This window comes from Chelmon rostratus, chromosome 8 (assembly GCF_017976325.1).
Source record: "Chelmon rostratus isolate fCheRos1 chromosome 8, fCheRos1.pri, whole genome shotgun sequence".
NCBI lineage: Eukaryota > Metazoa > Chordata > Actinopteri > Chaetodontiformes > Chaetodontidae > Chelmon > Chelmon rostratus.
The window spans coordinates 25,900,052-25,919,607 of record NC_055665.1 but is presented as its reverse complement, the minus strand read 5'-3'; the positions used below and the strand labels follow the sequence as shown (position 1 = coordinate 25,919,607).

The 19,556-nt window shown below is 44.1% G+C and overlaps 1 protein-coding gene across 2 annotated transcripts in view; it reads left to right on the top strand.

Annotated features, from left to right (window-relative positions):
* cdk14 (cyclin-dependent kinase 14) overlaps positions 1 to 19,556 on the top strand; it is a 173,668-nt gene that overhangs the window by 124,550 nt on the left and 29,562 nt on the right. For both annotated transcript variants that reach the window (XM_041941703.1, XM_041941704.1), the window contains 2 exons: positions 4,755 to 4,894; positions 9,540 to 9,690. In XM_041941703.1, the coding sequence (XP_041797637.1) occupies positions 4,755 to 4,894; positions 9,540 to 9,655 (256 nt within the window). In that variant the 3' untranslated portion in view covers positions 9,656 to 9,690. The remainder of the gene's footprint in view (positions 1 to 4,754; positions 4,895 to 9,539; positions 9,691 to 19,556) is intronic.

Sequence of the window (19,556 nt, the reverse complement as noted above, 5' to 3'; positions counted from 1 at the left end):
GTGCAGTTTTTGATGTATACAGTTTAGATATTATCGACGTTATAGAAACATATATGATAAGTTTACTGCTCTATCCAGCCAGGATGTTATATTTCCAGTCATGTAGCCCTATTCCTAAACTGACTTAGGATCAGTTTTGATCTTATGCATGACTTAAGCAGGGAAACATATGTGTTCAAGCCTGTGGTGAACTTTGCATGAGCTGTCTGAACATGCTTGCCAGGCCCTCCCCCTGGTGCCTTAATGCTGCGGTTATGTATGGCCGTTCTTTTTATCCCTTGCAGTGTAAGGTCAGAGCACGTCTGTTTAACATCAGCTCCACCTCGTTCACTGAAGTGGGGACACACTCCCACCGTTGAGTCCACTGAACTGTGCACGTTACCTTGCTTCAGTCTCCTCTACCGTCACACTTCCAAAAAGTTTGCTTTTCTTTGTCCTCCTCCTGACTAAACTCGTTTGTGCTGTCTTATATAAGAGGAAGACGTACGGCAGGTGCTGTCACTTTCAGTTGATTTGAGATTTATACATCACAGATGTGTAAGTTACAAATGGGATTCTCAGAACCTGCTTAAGCAAGGTTTTTATGTTCAGCGTCATCATGAATCTGAAGAGAAAGTACAAGTAGAAATCTAAGAACACTTTCAGAAAAGAGGCCCCTGGTCTCTTTTCTGAATATATAAACGTACCCACTGATTTCAATGAATTTGGTCCATGGACCAAAGAACGAGGGATTTTTACTTTTATTTCTAAAGAGTTCTTCAGAGATATGAGATGAGATGAGACTTTTTTTGTGAACTATCAGCTGGTTGAGCAGGTTTGGTGAGACGTTTGTCCTCTCTTGGCTCCTTGAATCTGTGTCATTCCCCTCTAATATAATGAAAATTAAACAGTTTGATTATGTACATACTGCATGATGAATGATCACTATTTGGCTTTTAACTTAGATGAATTATCATGATGCTTTTTGATCTGATTTGACATAATATAGGCGCAAATACATTTTTATTACTCTTATTGCAACTAATAAGGGTAAATATAGTAATAGTAAATGCCAAGGTTAAGCACTGCAAAGATTAGTTGATTGACAGAGATCAAGAGACGATTAATGAGCAACAACGTTAGCGGTTGATTTAGTTTATCGAAAAAAGGTCTACATACAAAACTTCCTCTGTTTCCAGCTTGACTGGAATCTTCCAAAATGTGAAGATTTGCTGCTTCTCTCTCTTTTATATGACCATAAATTAAATGTCTTTCATTTTTGTGGTGTTGGTCGGACAGAACGGTTTGATGAAGTCATCCGGGACTGAGAGGCATTTTCCACTTTTTTAAAAAACACTTTTTAGACTAAAAAATTGATTTAAACGATGATCAACAAATCAGTTGATAACGATAATGACGGCTCATCACCCGACTTGTCACATCAGATTGTCCTCACAGTCTTTTCCACGAGAGCCCCAAAACAACATCTGTTAATGCTCAAGCAACAACGACCTCAAGCGGCCGTAGTTATTGTGATGAGCACAAAGGAGGAAGTCAGGTGACGTTATTATAGAGCAGCAAAGTCTGTGTAGGTGGGAGGTCTGGGAGGCTGGATGGCCCAACGAAGCAATCGTTCCCTAAAACTAACCACGTTTTTATTATTATAACCACAATGACAAAGGCCGGCTAACCTCAGCCATGTAATAGTTTTAACCCAAACCATGATCTTAGCTTAACCTCGCCGAATGGTTTTTGTGCCAAAACCGAAGCTTAGCCAGAGCAGCGTCGCAACATAAAACAGACCAAGTTTCACTCTTTACTTCTGGAGGGCATGGAGAAATGACTTATTTTGTCATTTAATCTGGAGGACTTGTTGACTTAACTCTTGTTTATTGAAGGAAGTTTCAGTGAGAACCGAGCTCTCTGCAGGACCCTCTCTGTACAGCTACACCTGGAAGCTGCTCAGACAGTCTCAGCTGACCCCCCGGGAGTCTGGGGATTGGATCTGTGACCTTCCAGTAGCAAGCCCGCTGTTCAAAGCTAATAAAAATACATTTCTTCTTTGTTTTGACGTAGATAATTTACTCTCAAATGTTGGGATCAGCTTTTCGTAATCCGTAGCTGTTGACCACCACGCTGAACCTGACAGCTGCGATCGGTGCATGCTAAGGCCTGTTCGCCACGTACAGTTCCAGGTTGCCCTCACAACACCCTCATCGTCAAATGAGTCAGACATGATGAAAGCTCCTCACAGGATGTCTTCAGACAAAAAACACAAAGGCTTTCTTCCAGAGCGCCTCCTGGTTGCTGCTTTGCTCGAACAAAGGGACTGCTCTGCCACTTTCCGCTGTGATTGGGGGACGATGCAGGCAGGTGGTTTCCTCTGCCTCGCCTCTAGCGGGTCTTCGTGTCGTTTTCTGATAGAGCGCCATGAAAAAGCCCGCGCCACGCACCGCTGCAGAAGGAATGCTTCTCTGTGCCGGCAATGTGTCATCACCTGCAGCGGTTTGATAGTTTTGGGAGATGCTATCGATCTTACTGCAGATGTGCGATTATTCACTCAGCCTAGCTGACAGCAATAGCAGGAAGGAATGTACACCGACTGCACATCAACACTTTTCCGAGGCCAACGTGCTCATATCCAGGTGATTTCACACCTACGCATATCTACCTGTTTGTCTGTCCACCTGCAGAGAGACTTCAAAGCAAAGCCTGCGTCGAGCGAAATGAACTCGCAGACACACCCAGTGTTACCCAGAACATATGAATTCTGAGAGTTTCATTTATTTTTTAGAGATTTATTAGAAGTTTTATTTCACCACAATAATGGTAAAGACAGTAAAGGCACTCCAGCGGTTTAGTGTTTCATTTTCATAAAGTCGTGGGATTCCTAAAAAGAATGTTCAAAATTAAAGTCGCAGATGCTGAGAAATCCTGACGTTTTACAGGGAAATGAACGCACATTGGCGCCACACTTGCAAGCCCTCAGCTCGGTTAGTGGGTATTGTAATGTGACTTGCTGTGAGTCCTGTAAAGAATGCCTGTAATCATCTTTCGATGCTATTTGCAAACAGTCAAATGCACACATGAAAAAAATCAGTCAGGATTCTCTGAAGTGTGCTCCTTCATTTGGCAGAGGCATTTCCTCTTCAAAGGTCGCACGACATAGATATGTTGTGTTTTAGTGTGCGTCTCCATGCATCTCCCATAGGCTTCAACAGAACTGGCACCAATGCCTGGCACCAAGCGCAGCATCAGGACTTTGGTGTTATGACTTTACCTGTAACGACAAATGGCGGAATGTTGAGTGTGTAATTACTGAAATGCTGCAGGCTGTGTGATGATGAAAGAAGCGTGTGATTGGTCTCCCTCCTTTGTTGAATAGAGTCAAACTAGCTGAAGAGACTTTGCTCACCTTCGTGAAACCTCTCGTTGTTGCTCGCAGCTGAACTTTTGACTGATTGAGTTGCTTCTGTCTGTTGAGCGCAAAAGGCCCTGAACTGCTGCTTGCGGCCATATTTTATTGTTTATGTTTTTTGGCAGCCTTAGACAAACACCATTTTTCCCATGAGCCCTATGCTAGTGTATTATCGACATAAGGGGCCATGAGGGGGTCAGACTGTGCTCTCCATAGCAGGAAATCTTCCTCTTGCATGCTGAATTTAAGGTTAGGTGAACTGCAAAGAGTGCTGAATGTCTAGGCATTGAAACTCAATAACAACCTCTCACATCCATTTTCTGCCACCCGTGGCAGAAGCTCAGAAATATTGAATAGCTGCACAAAATACTGTCTGTCAGCTGCGTGAAACTAAAGCTCAGCATTGACCTTAAAAACCCATATCATTAAACGAGTAATCGAGGAGGCCTTTTTCCACCAGCGTAGTTTCACACAAAGAGTAGTTTGTCTTTAAACTTTGCAGTGGAGTTACACAGAGTGCTCCAGCTGTATGAGAAAGAAGCAAGACGAGGCCCTGATGGACTTCATTAACTTTATCTCTGCCTCTTTGCTGAGTGGCGTTGATGAGTTGAACAGAGATTTATCCCCCTCTGTCTCTCCGCTGATAAGTCGAGTTGAGATCCCCATTGAGAGCCATGGGAGTGGCTGTCAGAGTGCTTGACTGGGGAGCCAACCATGAGAAGCCTGCAGAACATGAGAGGCACTCTGAGCACTGCGAGCGGCAGGCCGGCGAGCTGCGCTGAATAACATCATGTTTATTTAATGCGGTGGATGCCTAATTACTGACTGAATTTGTTGCTGTTCGTTTATTTTCAATCTCTTCTCCCCCTCGGCGCTGCTAGGTGGGACCGGTTCAGGAGTTCAGTGGCTCCCAGTACGAGCGCACGCTCGCGCACGCGCACGTGCACACGCACACACACACACACGCACACCCTGTGCTTTAACGAACTCCGTTTCTCACGGTGACCCAGTCGCCATGTGTGAGGCAAGCTCAAAAGAGAAAAGGTGTGAGCATGTGTGTGTGCTCTCCTTTGCATGTGTGTGTGTGTGTGGAGAAGTGTTTTCCTCTTGAGTCAGCAAACCTTCAGCATAATTAAAAGGCTTGTTTTTTTGTTGTCAGCAGCCCTGTGAATTGGAGAGAATCTGAGTTGCTTTCTCAGAGGGATGAGTGCATGGTATGATAGGTGACTCATATTTAATTTGGTTGAAACAGAAGCGGGTGCTTCCTTGGGTCTTAATAGGTTGACTGCCTGTATTCTCATTCTCATGTATGTTTCTGCTGTCTCCCTCTTTGATAACGTGTGTTTGTGTTTGTCAGGTTGGGCTATGTGGACCATGCTGAGGAGTTGGCCTCCAGGTTCCTCCAGTGCTTCCCAAAGAACCGGCTGTCAGCCCAGGCAGCGCTGAACCACGAATACTTCAGCAACCTTCCTCCACGGCTCTGTGAGCTGCAGGACAGTACGTAACACAGCACACCACCTGTCTGTGATGGCAGCTCGTACATCAGAGCGGTGCTCGTAGGCCATCATATCTACATTGTTGGTATTTTGTGTTTATACTATAGCATACGCCATCCCATGGGGGCGACACAGAGTGAGACCCGTGACACAAAGATACTGTGAGAGGTGAAAAGGACAGGTGCATGCTAAGCACATTGGTCTTTGTCGTTTCCCTCACTGATTTGGCTCATCTACAGGGTCTATCTGCATATTCTTTCCCAGATCATTGTCTCCAATCCCATCTCTTGTTTATGAAGTCTACTTAGAAATCATAGAAAACAAGGTACTCCTTATGACTTCAGAACTTGTCTGATACCCATCACATTTTGATGTTTTCTTCTAATACTAATTCAGCATAGTTTTAATGGTGCCAACTTGCCCAATTGTAAACAAATGTTGGATAAAATGGGCCTCAAGAAGCAATCACAGAATATGTCATACCATAGTGCAGGCATCTCAAACTGGTTCCATAAAGGGCCGTGTGGCTGCACACCAGGCCAACCAATCAGCATCAAGGGATCACTTAGTTTTCAGCTGAAGTAAGATCAGCTGATTAATTGATTCCAGCCTGGTGTGCTCCTCCTCGTTTGGAACAAAAACCTGCAATTACACGGCCCTTTATACACATACACAGGCACAATGTAGTGTATGTTAGCATCCAGTAGAGCACTGTAGTATAATGTATGTTGAGGTAATGATAATGTTCCTATGTTATGTGGCTTTTTTGTTGTTGTGCAATAAAATCAGGTGATGTTGAAATGAAAAATTGCCGGTAAGCAGATAAAATAGCCATTGTTTTCAAGAACTCGTGACATTAGTTACATCCAGTAACAGTAAACATATTTATAAATGGGCAGATCTATTTTTGCTTCCTTAAAACTAGAGTTACCTTGACAGTCAGAAAGTTGGCCTCTGTCTGCCTCTCCCTCTCTCTCTGCTTTGTGTTTTTCTTCATCTCTTTTTCTGAGCTCCCTCAGCTCCTCTGGATCATACAGTATCCTCCTCGTCTTTGCCTCTGTCTCTCTGCAAAGAAGGCGGCGAGCAGTGACCCGGGGTTGTTTTTGTTCATGCAGAGAAAGCCTGTCTTATTATGTGGATGCCGTTGGGACGGCGAGCCCGGCCGGACCTCTGCTGGCCGCAGCAACGTGCTCTGTTTGATTTTTCCATCCTCCTGACTTGTTGTTTCGCCCAGAGCAGCAGCACGCCGTGGTGCTCTTTAAATAAAAGCCCCAGCTTTCGAAAACACCGCACCTCAGAAACACACAGCATCTTAACTTTCAACACATCTTCAATTTAGAAGCAGATTTTTATTAATACTGTTGATTTCCCATGTGTATTTTGGGTATAAGAGTCAGAGGCTTTAGCAAAGCTTCGCAGCTATATTTCAATTAATCCTACAGAATTGGGTTATTGCATGGAAGTGTGTCAGAGATGACTGCATATCCATAATATTTGACAGGCTACATATACATACATCACCAATCCCTTAAGCTGTTATTCATTAGTGATGTGAAAAGCCTGCTCAGCAGACCTGAGTGTGCTGCCGCTGACATGGTGGTAATATTAATGGTAGAATTCCATTTTTAATTCCCCCCGATTAGGATTTTTCAGCGTTATTAATCCTGTTATCAGCGCCCAGCAGGTTGTCACGTCTGAAAAGAATCAGAAAGTGGCGGTCACTAAGACAGGGAGAGAGGAGAGATGGCTCATTTTGATTTTTGTCATGCTCGCTCTCTCTTTCTCTCTGTTTTCCCTTTATCTCTCTCTCTCGCTGATTCTCTCTTTTCTGCACGTACATGTGACACACAGGCGAAGCAGCAGAGCCACTGAGGGAAGAATGGGAATGAATTAAAACAGCTTCATAAAATGAGGACAGGAGTGGATAAACACAAAGTATCGTCTGCGTGTGTGTGTGTGTGTGTGTGTGTGTGTGTGTGTGTGTGTGTGTGTGTGTGTGTGTGTGTGTGTGTGTGTGTGTGTGGAAGACAAGTGTGGATTTGCCGCTTGCACTTTTGTGGGGGAAGGATGTGTCAAATTTATGCAAATGAGAAAGGAATGGGAGATAAAGAAGTGGCTAATTACTCCAGTTGTGAGTATTTGGCTACAGCTGCAGCATGGCAATCGTGTTCTTCAGCCAGGAAAGACTGTGGGAGCAACCCGGCGAGAGCATGCTGTACTGCTCTGCAGCTACAACATGAAGTACTACAGCACTCCAAAACAAACCAAGTAAAGGATAAAATGGCCCAGAAAAAAGAGCCGCAGACGACTGAGAAGTTGATGGAGCTTTCAAGTAAATGGCCCATGTTATTCCTGTGAGGATGAACAGCATGTTTTCTATGGCCAGCTGTGCACTCTATTGTCATGTGTGTTATGGATTTATCCAGACAATACGCAGACAGATTACCCGGGACAATGACAGAATTATTGAGACAATAGGGCTCTCGGGGCTGCTGTTACTGTGCGGATTGGATTGTGACATTTTTAATTTGATTTCAGTGAGGGTGTGTGGGTGTCTGGCAGTGTAAGAAGTGAGAGCGAAGGCCTTGGGAAAACCCCTGTCTCTCTGGACTCTGGTAGATTTACATGAATCTGGAAGTGAAACAAAAGAAATGTTTAGACAGAGCCGTTGTCCTCCGGTTCCCCTGCTCTCGTGGCAAAACCCACTGCCTTTAGTCACAGAACACGTATCCGTATGTGAAGGCAGAATCTGTAGGCGAGGGTTTCAGAAGCGTTCTGGTTTCCGTTTGTAGTCCGGCTAGTATTGACCAGTCGTGTTTGATCGGTCCGTGGTTGCATGCAGGTAAACAGGTAAACAATGATTTAGCTTTTTATTAGCATTTCTAAAATGTATCTGCATTCATATGCTGATATCTGTTAATGGAGATTGGCCAAAATGTCACAGGAAAAACATCCAGATTTGTTAATCACACTGTAAAAAATGGAGAAGAGTCTACCTGCAAACCCTAACCAAGTAGTTTTGGTGCCTGAACCTAACCATTTTCAGCTTTATCATGTAGTAATGTAGTAGGCATGTCCTGTAGCGACTGCGGGTCCTCAGATAGACCTACTTGAAATAATCACAGGCAGACGGAAGAGGAAGTGTTGGCCCAGATATCCGTTATCCGAATATCTGCGGGTTATATCAGAAGCTCTGAAACACTGGCCGTGGCCCCCAGGGGCTAAATCATCATCAGAAGGTAGCTGATGGGTTCCAAGATTGGAGAAGAGGAGTATGTGAATCCATGTGCCCTAATAAGAATGAAGTCTTCCTAATATCCTCATAGTCTGTGAAGTCAGAGAAGCCAGAGGTTCTGGAAGTACGTCCCTTACATGGAGTTACTATTTCCTATCTTTCCTTTACTCATATTCATCCACATCAAACCTTTCTCGGATATGAGTTTATTACTGCAGTTATTCCAACGTTGTTCCTGAGACACCATGTTTTCTCCATCACTTTGGCGTGCCAGGTCACTGTGAATACTACAATACCCTCAGCCATAGATGTGTTCAAACTGTGAGGCAGGCCTTCCCAGGGGCGCGTGGATAGTTGAAAAGGGGGTGCAGAGGTCAAGGTGTGAGGCAGAGACAGTGTGTGAGGTGAAAGGGACAGGTGCATGCTGGTAGTCTGACCTGCTCACCGACAGTCAGCATGTGCAGCAGCAGAGGCTGCGACACTCATCATCACTCAGTCAAATCTGAACACACACACATGAGAGGCGTGTTTTTAGATTCAGTGGGTGTGTAATTATCTAATGTTCATTGTGAATAAATGGCCAAAAACCACTTCAGGTCTTGGATGGTGGGCTCATGGCATCAGACTCTGAAAACCCGGCTGTAGCAAAAAAGCCTGTCAGCTCTGCAAATCAGAGCAGAAGCAGATCATCGTACACTTTCTGCCTATTTGAAGAGCTGTCTGTCACTTAAAACACAGCATCTGTGCAGAGTATGAACAGGACTAAGGGGCACCTGACACGGTGGTAAATCTACTTAAATTGCTAACTGGTCACATGCAAATATTTGACCATAAATTGCTATCATGTAATCAATCAAGCAATTCATCAAAATTGGGTCATTATTAGTTTCATCAAAGTTAATACTGATTCATATGGTGGATCAATGAGGGTATAGACTTTCCAGAATATTTCCTTAAGGGTGACAAAATCTCATTTTCTCCCATTCTGGAGGAAGCTTTTTATATTTCCAGGATTATAGCAGTAGGTTCCTGGTTCCTGAGCCACATTCTCTTATCCCCTTGCTTTGGAGACAAGTTCCTGGAACTGATATAGGACGTTGCATAAGATGATACCAAGTGCAAGTGTTCCAGTAATTTCCAGGTTCTTTCAGGTGTAGGCAGCAGTGCTGTCAACCGTGATTGGTCGAGCAGATGTGATGTCACATCGCGACAAAAATGTCACATGTAGCAATTTAAAATCCACTTCTCCTCACGGCAAAAACATTTAAAACCTAAAAGGCCTCTCGCTGCAATAAATATTCAAATATTCACTTTTTAATAACCATCTCTATCTTTAACAACTCACTTGGAAATGTTCTGCTTCCTGTCAGCCTGCATGCCTCTAATCCGCTCGCGTCTTCTCCCCCTGCAGTGTCTTCTATCTTCACTGTACCAAATGTCAAGCTGCAGACAGAGAGCGGGGACAGCATACAGGTGTGTGCACGAAGGAACAGTCATGGAAAGGCATCCTCTGGCAGCAAACACTGACCTGAGGCAGCATCCTGCACACGACTGCCTGACAGGTACGTGCTCATTACCATGCAAGAAGCAGACACGAGCAGCACGCACACTCCGGCGCTCAATGTGGAAGCATGCAGAAGCACTCACGAGGCGAAACTTTAATGATCCGAACTGTTTCAGTGGAACATGATTACTGCAGGTCACACCAAACATGTTTTTTTTTTTCCCTTTTCTTTAAAAATTCAACGTCTTGTCTGGAATGAGAGGTGTTCAGTCTGAAGTGTGGCAGTGAACGTGTCGCTGCTGTATCTCCTCTTTTGTTTAGTCCTGTTTTAGTCTGTTTTAACATCAGCCAGCTTCCTCTTGGAGAGGTGGAAGCTCAATGCTTCTTGTGTCATAGTGGTCTACGTTTTGACCTGGAAAAAGAAGAAGAAGAAGGAGAATGTGTATCTGTTGCTGAAGATTTCGGGTTGTGTGGATTAGCCTGCATTTGGCTGCTGTAAACATTCAGAGATTCTTATAAAATGTGTGAACAAAATGGGGAAAAAGACATGAAAATTCAGTGCTGATGATGTTGAAGTAGTTACACTTCAGCATCCAACTAATAACAAACTTTTTGTTTTTCAAAAGGGAGCAGATGACAAGTTGATTTCCAGGAGTTTTTTTTTACATCACAACTCATAAACACTGTTAAAGGCAGATATGCTGCAACAGAGACGATAAAATCTGGAAGTTTTTGTCAGAAAAAAAGACAAAATAATTTAAAACAAAACAGTAAAAAGAGATTTACTGAGACAAATGATGAGATAGTAAGTAGAATACATACTGTGGCAGAACTACAAAATGAAATTTGTCTGCTGTCAGTTTTCCTTTTCTTGCCTCTAACATGTAATCCATGTAATGAGCTGTTAAACGTGTGCTTGTTTTGTTTTGCTTTTTCTCCATCATTCAATCAGTCAGAGTCAAAGTGGAGTATGAAGCAGGGATAAAACACAAGAAAATAGAAGATAAATGTCAAAGTGTTTGAGAACAGATTTTAGTTGCATGTACTAACAGGCTGAGGTTGTCCACGTTTGATCATTAGCTGTTCAGTTCATCAAGCAGTCACACTGACAGCTCTGCGCCCAGCACTTATCTGCATCCCGCCAGCCACCACAGTCCTTCTTTTCACACTGACGCCATGAGATCTGTGCTGTCTGCACTGAAGCAGAGAATGCAGTAATAGATGGAGGAATGGCTTTGAGTGGCCGGGGAGGGTGTCCCATTCTTTAGAGACGGGGGTCTCATTCACCACTCAGATAAAGCGGCACTATTTGCATGTAATAAGAGGTGCAGAGGCCAGGCGTGGGGATAGTGGTTGAACTAATGATGGACCAGGCATTGTGAGGGCCAGCGCAGGGCCACAGCACAACGCCGTGGACCAGATTATATCTGTAATTACTGACAGGTGCAGAGGCACACATGACACATCTTTAAGTTCCAAGAGAATCTATAAAATCATGTTTCCTACACATGGAGTAGATGGAGGCCGAACACTGTGTATTTATTATTTCTGTGAATATGTTGAAGTGTGTGTATCCTGATCTGAAAGCTCATGGTGTTTCTGTGTGTGTGTGTGTGTGCGTGTGTGTGTGTGTGTGTGGAGGGTGGAAGTCACCCCACTGAGAGAGCTGTGTCCTCTCAGCTGCTGCATTTACATTGAAATCAGCCTCTTTGTCCAGGCTCGTCCTAAAGCCTGACAGGCTGGGAGAGCTTCGCTGATAGCGGCCTAATCCCTGTGCACACATTCACGTTAATACACTGATAAATTACACCAACACATGCACGCAGCCATTCATATGCTGCCACAAACATGCAGTGGCTCATGCACATATTTGATCTGGGTTTCCCACCGAGAAAATCTAAATGGCCAAAAAAGCAGAAACAACTCAGATTGTTGCATTTGCTTTATATGCGAGTACGTAAACAAAATAGCAATGGAAACACATAAATTATTGCACAGAGGCCTGATGTATGATATCACATAATTATGCAACAGCTGAAAAGCTGCCTTTGGCTTTCTGAAATGCTGTTCGTAAGAACAACCCCCAACGTGTAGGACCTGAACCAGAGACTGTGCTCCACATGCTGCACCCCACGTCTTGTTAGGTAACTAGTGAAATGATATTCCATCAATTCAGTATTCCACGTGCATGAATATGAGGGGCAAGGGAAAGACAGAAGAAGCAGGGGCTGAGATCTCCTGATTTTTATCTGTCTGTCTGTCCCTTCATCCATCTGTCTGTTGTTATTTCCCGCATCAGCACATCTGAGTGCAAATCCCTCACACAGCAGACCATGACCACCTACTTGAACTGCAGTCTGCCTTTAAATCATCCATTGTTTGGCACTTTTAGTATTAAGGAAAACAGCATTACCCGGAAATGCTGTGGTTCCGTGCAGCTTGATCTACCGTATGCACTGTTTTAGAAAAGTGGTCAAATACCAAACAGCACCCAGCTAATCAGAAACAAGTGTTTTCCCTAGCTTTCCTTTAACACCCCTTATATGATAGTGCATGGGCACAAAGAGATTCCATACATCATTTCATGTGATATTTTACTGAATGTGCCTGTTCTTGAAAGCACTGGCTTTCTGGTTTAGTAAAATGGGAGGTAAAGAGGTGAGGAGAGGGGAAACAGGGGAAGGGCAGAGGAAGGGAGGGAATAAAGGGGAGATGGAAGCAGAGGCTTGCGGGAGCGGGGCAGGGTTTCTTTTTGTTGAGGCAGCGTTGTATTATTTATAGGAGGTGGTGGAGGCAGGCCGCTTCAGACGGAGCAGAGCAAAGAAGGCGAGCAGCCCCTTTCTCTTTTGTGGGTCTATTCCCAGTGGGCAGGCTTTGTGCCGGCTGGATGGCTGCCTTTGAGGAAACCCGGGCAGCTATTGAGCTGAGAGTGAAGGCCGGGCCTGACTCGCCCGCACCGAGACACAGCAACACTACGCCACTACAATGTCTGTCACTGCTGTGGCCAGAGAGGAAAAGAAAAGGACGGGGAGAGAGTGACAGAGGACGGGGGAAATAGTGGGAGTGTTTGATTTTGGCAGAGTGGGAATAAAAAAAGTGTTTTGTGGTGAGAAAAGAGAAAGCCAGAAAGAGATAGAAGGAGAGGGTTTAAAAAAAATGGAGGCAGGGGTGGAGAAAAGAAGAAAGGGGGAAAGGGAAAAAAGGCAGGTCTCCTTTACAGTACTGCACTGCATTGATTTATGTTTATTCATGATTCTGCATTATTCACAAGATTAGCTGATGCAACTCGGTGCCGAGGGTAGGCAATGGCTCCCCCCATCAATCCGCTCAGTGACCACACAGTTCAACTCCGAGTCCCAACAACAAGTGGGAGACAGCTGCCCTGTCTCTGAGCTTCAGCACACTTCACTGCTACTCGAGGCTGGAGTGCATGAAGAATTGGACGCAGTGCGCTCACAGTCAGAATACATAACAAAGCATAAAACATTGATTCAATCAGGGAGCAAAAAGCAACATGAAAGAGGTAAAATCAACAGCTCAGTGCCTCAGTCCAAACAAGAATCTGGTTGCATTTTGAAAGCAAATCTTTAGAGGCTTTAAGCATTGTTACAGATCCATACTGAGGTATCAGATTTGGACATTTGTGTAATGCAGAGTGCCCCGGTGTCATTCTCTCTGGGCCATAATAAGTGATTTAGATCACTTATTGAACCCACCGAATGTTTCCTCTGCAGGTCACCTCAGCGTTATGGAGCACTTCAGCTTCTTTCAGCTCATTTTACAGCTACTTCACATTTTTGGTTGACTCTCAGAATTACCGTCAACCTGTTTTCACTGCAAAAGCTCTGAAAAACAGCAGACAGACACAGTTGGAGGCTCGCTGGTGAACACAGCGGAGCATTTAGCAGCTAAAAAATCAGATATTTTTGTCAGGATATGGTTGAGACCAAAGTGTGGCAGAAACACAACTTTTCCTTTTCCACTATCTATTTTACAAGGTCATAATATTTCAAATGTGTTTGATATGAGCTTATTATGGAGTTTTCTCCCCAAGTGGCCAGGAGAAAAAAGTAATGCTGATTTCAGTTTTTATAGATTGAAAAGCTAAATTCCATAACTTTTATGCTGTGATGAGTGTTTGCTTATTGTTTTGTGTGGAGTTTATTGATTTTTATCATCCCATCAAGGACCATAATGTGTATAGGTGTTTAAGTTGAGCATCTTTACAGCAGTCACAGTGTTTTAAGGATGCTCACATCAGAAGGTCAGAAGTTTAATCACTTCTTTCAAACTAGTTCTGTCCAGTCGAGTGTAACGAACAGCACAAAACCTCTGTCATTGGCAGGGGTGTTCAACATTTTGGCTTTTAGATTCTCAGACCTGATGCAACATCCTCCGCAGTGTACCGCTGCCTGAGGCTGGAGGAATAAAAATGAAGCTGGAACTAAATGTTCCCAAAGGCAAACTGTCAGGTTTGTGACCCGAGTGTAGCAATTAGCTTTCATTACAGCTAAAGCAGCAAAACGTTTTTCTTCAAACTTGTGCGGCTTGTCTCAAACGCAAAATGGGACATTTGGAAGAGTCAAAGTGTTGTCATTGTGATTTGATGCCTAAAAAAAGATTCACGTTGACCTGATAGGGCCAACCTGTCTCTAAGAAATCATGTTTATATACCACTAAATAGTTTTCCCACTGAAACAGTTCAGTCTGATGACAAAGCCAGTGATCGACTCTCTGATTCACTTGTTTTTATTATATAACGCACTAAAGTGGTACATTGCTGTGTATAAAAAGTGTTATACAAGTAAAGTCTGATTGATTGACTAGAAGACAGAGTGTCAGTGTGTGTACGTGCGTGTGTGTGCGTGTGTGTGTGTGATAATGACAGGAGAGAAGGATAAGCCAAACTGTGATCTTCTCCTAACCAGTCTCCGACCTTCACCTGCGATGTTTCTCAGCACACTTTATTTTGAAAGTCCAACCAGACGTTGCTCATTTCTAGTTGCTAACTTGACTGCAGAATGAGAAGCTGTTCTTTTTACGTCGAGGCAGCTGAAAGCCTGACACCGATGAGATGAACCGGCTTGTCTGTCACATGCTTTGGTGTGACACCGTGTTGGATGACAATCATAATCTCTGCCTGGATTGTGTTTAAAGTCAATGTATTTTTGAATGAAGGAAGCGCTACATGTATCTAGTGCTGCACGTCCCAGAGTAACTGGGAGGTGGTTTGGTGAACGGTGGGGACTTTTAAGGCTTTGAGCCCAGAGACCAAGGTTTGCGTCCTGAGTCCTGTCTGCCTGATCGGATATTTTGGCAGGAAACAAATGAAAAACATTGTCAACTTGTTTGCATTTTGCAAGATAGGCAAATGAACATTTCCCTTATTATGCTAATAGGAAATGTAATGTGGTCAACATTAAAGATGGATAGGGACGCTATAATCAAACAGCACCCAAACATGAATCTGTTGGAGCTCTGACATCTGCTGGTGAAAAGCAGGCGCCCTTGTCTTGTGTGTTAATGTTGGATGGACGCTGGTGTTGTGTAAGAGACGGAATACAAACACTGGTCTCCGGCGTTGTAGCCAGACGTTGAGCAGTTACGGCATAAAACGCTACTTCATTGTGAGTTTTGGAAGAAGCGACAGTCATTATTTACACGGCCTCAAGAAATCACTTCAGAGAGGAGGACGGAGAAATGAGCGCCGCTGTTGTTTCTCTGCTCTCTTTAATTCGTGTCAGGCTGCTGATGCGTCTCGCCGCTTATTAGCCTGCGTGGCTCGCAAACAGCAATCAGCATCGTTTCTTTTTCCAAATCGAAGCAAAATGTCTTTTTCTGTACCGAGCTGTGACAGCTGATGTCATGTGGCTGTTCTCCGTGCTGCTGCCGGTCTCGTGGCCGGGCTTCACACAAAGCAGCAGCCTTTCTGCAGTGTGTCTGTGCAGTCAGCCATCACAGGTCGGCAACAGGACACTCCGGCCCTGAAGCATCGCTGTGTTACTTTGAAGATAACAGCTGCAGGCGAAGCTAGACTGTAGTGTCCACAATGTAGAGGTGCCAACTATTTATCCAGCCACATACACACACTCATGCTCGCCTAAGGTATCATCCGAGTGACCGTGCTACATTTCTGGGGGATGAAATGCAGGGAACCTTCACAGCTGTGCAGGCATTTCTCTTGAAAGTAAAAGCACTATTTGTCCCCCGGTGTGTTTCTACCCTGGTGTCTTTCTACTAAAGCCATCAGTGTCCAAAACTTACGAAGTCAGCGGGACAGAAAAGAATATTTTTGGCTCTGTAACAGGAAGAAATAGATTTGTGCCGTCCACAAAACGACCTGTCAGAAAGTTTTTCTAGGTAGAGGACAAAGTGATTTAAAGTATATCCCCGCTGTGAGCCGGAGGGGGGAAAATAGGAGGTGGGGGAAGGAAGGATAACCGGAGGCATAGCCTTGAGAAATGGAGAGCCTTCAGTCAAATCAGCCAGTTTTACTCTCCCACTGCCTCTTATAGGTTTACAGCTTCAGTGCCTGCCAGTAGTGTGGGCTTTCATTTCATCTTATCCTCATGGAAAAGCATGGTGAAGGCAGCGGATGTTAACTGCAGCGCTACAGAATATGTGTCTGCAGTCACTTTCCAGCCCTGTTTACTTCATTTACCGTTTACAGCCAGCTTTTTACGGACGCAATGTTCGCACTGCAGGCTCTCATTACGAGCTGCGAACACGGGGGGAGTAGAAGCATCAGTTAAGTGTCATTTTTATATGAAGAGATATTTATGTTGTATGTGCATCTTTCAATATTAACTTCTCAAAGGCTCCGTGGAGTTCTGATTAAAATGCGCTGCAAGGCGCTGCTCTTTTCATCTTTACTTCTTATCATTCACTCTTCACTCCTTTCCTAAATCATCGTGCACTATCTCTGTCATTTGCCAGCACCAGCGATGCTCCCACAGTCCTAAGCAGGATCGCATTTCGCTGACATGTGGTCTATTAAAAAGAAGTCACATGCAAGGTTTTCTTGGAGCTCCACTGACTCGGACTGAAGATCAGGTGAGCCAGTGCGGCTTCTTTAGGAATGATGTTCTTATTGGACGATTCCACAACCCACAATTCACGTAGGTCAGTGATGAAGCACTGTGCCGAGGGTGTGGAGGTCAGGATGGTGGATGGGCGCGCTACGTGTCAGACTGTCAAGAAGGAGACCCCTGCCTCCAGGTGTCCTATCACAGACCTGCATTTAACCTAACTTCATTCCCTAGCCATGACGTGCCATAGCTGCTATGCACAGGTGTTGTGTGAATATATCTTGTTTGTTCTTGTTCTGTGGTAATGTTGAGAGAGGAAAGGATGGAGTGATGGAGGAGGAGGAGGATGTGGTCAGCTCATGCCTCCTTCTTGGTACCAACTTCTCCAACTTGTTATGAAGCCCCAGGATGAGAGGAGATGAGATGTTGAGGAGAAGCATTGGCACTTCTCCTGAGTGTGGATAAAAGTGAAGCTAGACACAACAAGGTAAAGGATAGAAGAGGAGGATGGGGGACGGAGGTAGGAGCCCTGGCGGAGGTGCAGGAATTGATTTCATGTATAATTTGTTGATCGGTGGAGGCAGCAGATGCCAACAGGCTGACATGTAGGAGGAGAAGTGACTCCCACTATCATGAGCTCCCCTCGAGTCACAATGACACTCTCCTTTTTTCTCTCAGCCCTGATCCCTCCATCCTCCCCCCTTCCTAACAGCTTCGTCACGGTACCATTAAGACGATGATTGATATATTTCTGTATGTTTCTGCTTGTGTAATCTTCAATCATAAAGTCAGTGAGACGCAGCGAAAGAAAAACCCTCAGTTCCTCTTCCTCTTTGTTGAAATGAAAAATGTATACTCGGCTTGCACACACATTTACCCTTCTGAGGAGAACTAAAAACCTGACAACCTGTTAGCAGAGGAGAAAGTGATGTGACGGCAGTGAGGTGGAAGCCTCCAAACAGCTGCAAAGACATCTCAACAACGGAGGATGTTTTCCAGCGATGCAGACGAAGCGCCGTACCTTTCCCCGCTCCATCTCTCCATCTCCCAGTTTTTTCCCCTCTCCTCCTCTTTCCTCCACCATATGGCTCTCCCTAATGAGCATTGCACATGCACCTCCTTCCTTTTTTGCTCCTCCAAAAAGAAAAGAAAAACCAATTCTTTCTTATGTGGTGCAGCCAACGGTTCCTCTACAGTAGCAGATCTGGAGCTTCTCGTCTCAGCTGAGTGAATTAGTGTCAAATAAAGTATGCTAATGAGTTTAACTTTGTCGGTCTGCGATTTGAAGCATTGTGGGATAATGAGGGGAGCTCGGATGGTATACAGAGAGGAGTGGTCAAAATTTCTACATACAGTAGTAGTAGTCGTAGCAGATTTCAGCATGACTGCAGAAAGCCTCGTAGAGACATGACCCACTTTGTATTTGTATTTTTCTGGCTGCTTCGTCTTAGACAGATGATCTCCATTAAAAGACTTGAGTCCTGTTGACAATATAGCAGGACTGTCTCAACTATTATTTCACTGCTAAACTGATAAACCTCTTCAGCTGATCTTTGTAACTCAAGAGCAACTCAGTAATGCATTTAATTAGAAATGCTCTGCTTACCAATCAGTTGGAGTTCTGCACCCTGGGATACGCCCACACTTTTAACACCTGGCATGACCACAGGCTAAGGGCTGCATGCAACCTGAGATCTGAGAGCTATGTTTTTGTTCTTCCTTCTTCAAAGATGAAGTGATCTACACAGCACGAACTGTATGTGAGATTTGAACGCTGTAATGCAATTGGTGGTAATTGGATAAATGGTGCTGAGACAAATGGAAATAATATCCACCACTCCACTGTTTTCAACCGGTGTCTCTGAGCAGCGGATCCCCATGAAGCATGTGACCTTATTCAAACCAATAGAGCAACATGTCAGGTGACAGGTCATGGCTCAGTGGCTCAGTGGTTCAGGTTAGAGGTGTTAAGACTTTAAACTGTGGCAAAGTGTGGCTCAGTTCTGATTTTTCTGCGTTTTTGCAGCCAATTTGAAACACATGTCAAGCTGCAGCTGTAGTTAAAGCACTGAAAAGGTGATTTCATCTAAATATGAGGGGAAATAAGATTACGTTTGTATGGCGCCATGTGAACTATATTATTGCACAGTTGAACTTTGGCACCACAAGGATTGTTGATTGTTGCAGTTGTTGGACTGGCGCCACTCGGTCAGTTATATGTTATCTATTCTTTTTATTGAGAGCAAGGTGGACTCCTTCCTGTGCTCCCCCCCTTAAAGCCCACATAAGCTGAACACATAAGAACAAATTGCCAAAACTAGAAATGGAATAAAACATTAGATTAGAAACAGAATTTTCTGAAGAGGTAAATGATTAATGGAACATGGAGAAGGAGAGACATGCAGTGTACTTGTTGAAACAGTGGACATTTTTTCTATTCAAGCATAACAGCAGTGTAGCTGCATCACTGAGGTTAATTAGCAGGCATCATCAAACGGGATTTCTTTTTTTAAGCCCCTGATCCCAAATGAGTTATTTCATGCTGAGTGTCTGCCAATTCTGGCAGAGTCCAATCTCTAATCTCTATATGTTCAACTATACTGTGTCTATAGAGAGATTTTTTTCAACTACAGAAATGACTCTTGGACTCTTAAATCCTTTTATGGCAGTTGGAAAATGCAAAATTCAAATTCAGCATTTTCATTTTCTAATTCTTATTTTTGTTGGATGCAATGGAAATTTAAATATTGGTCATTCCACACATTGATCAGTTCCTTGCAGCTGAGACACACACAGACCCACAAGCACATCCACACACACACACACCGGTATGAAGATGAGAGGACTAATGAATATGCAGAGCGTCTAGATGCTTATTATCCAGGAGACATCCAGT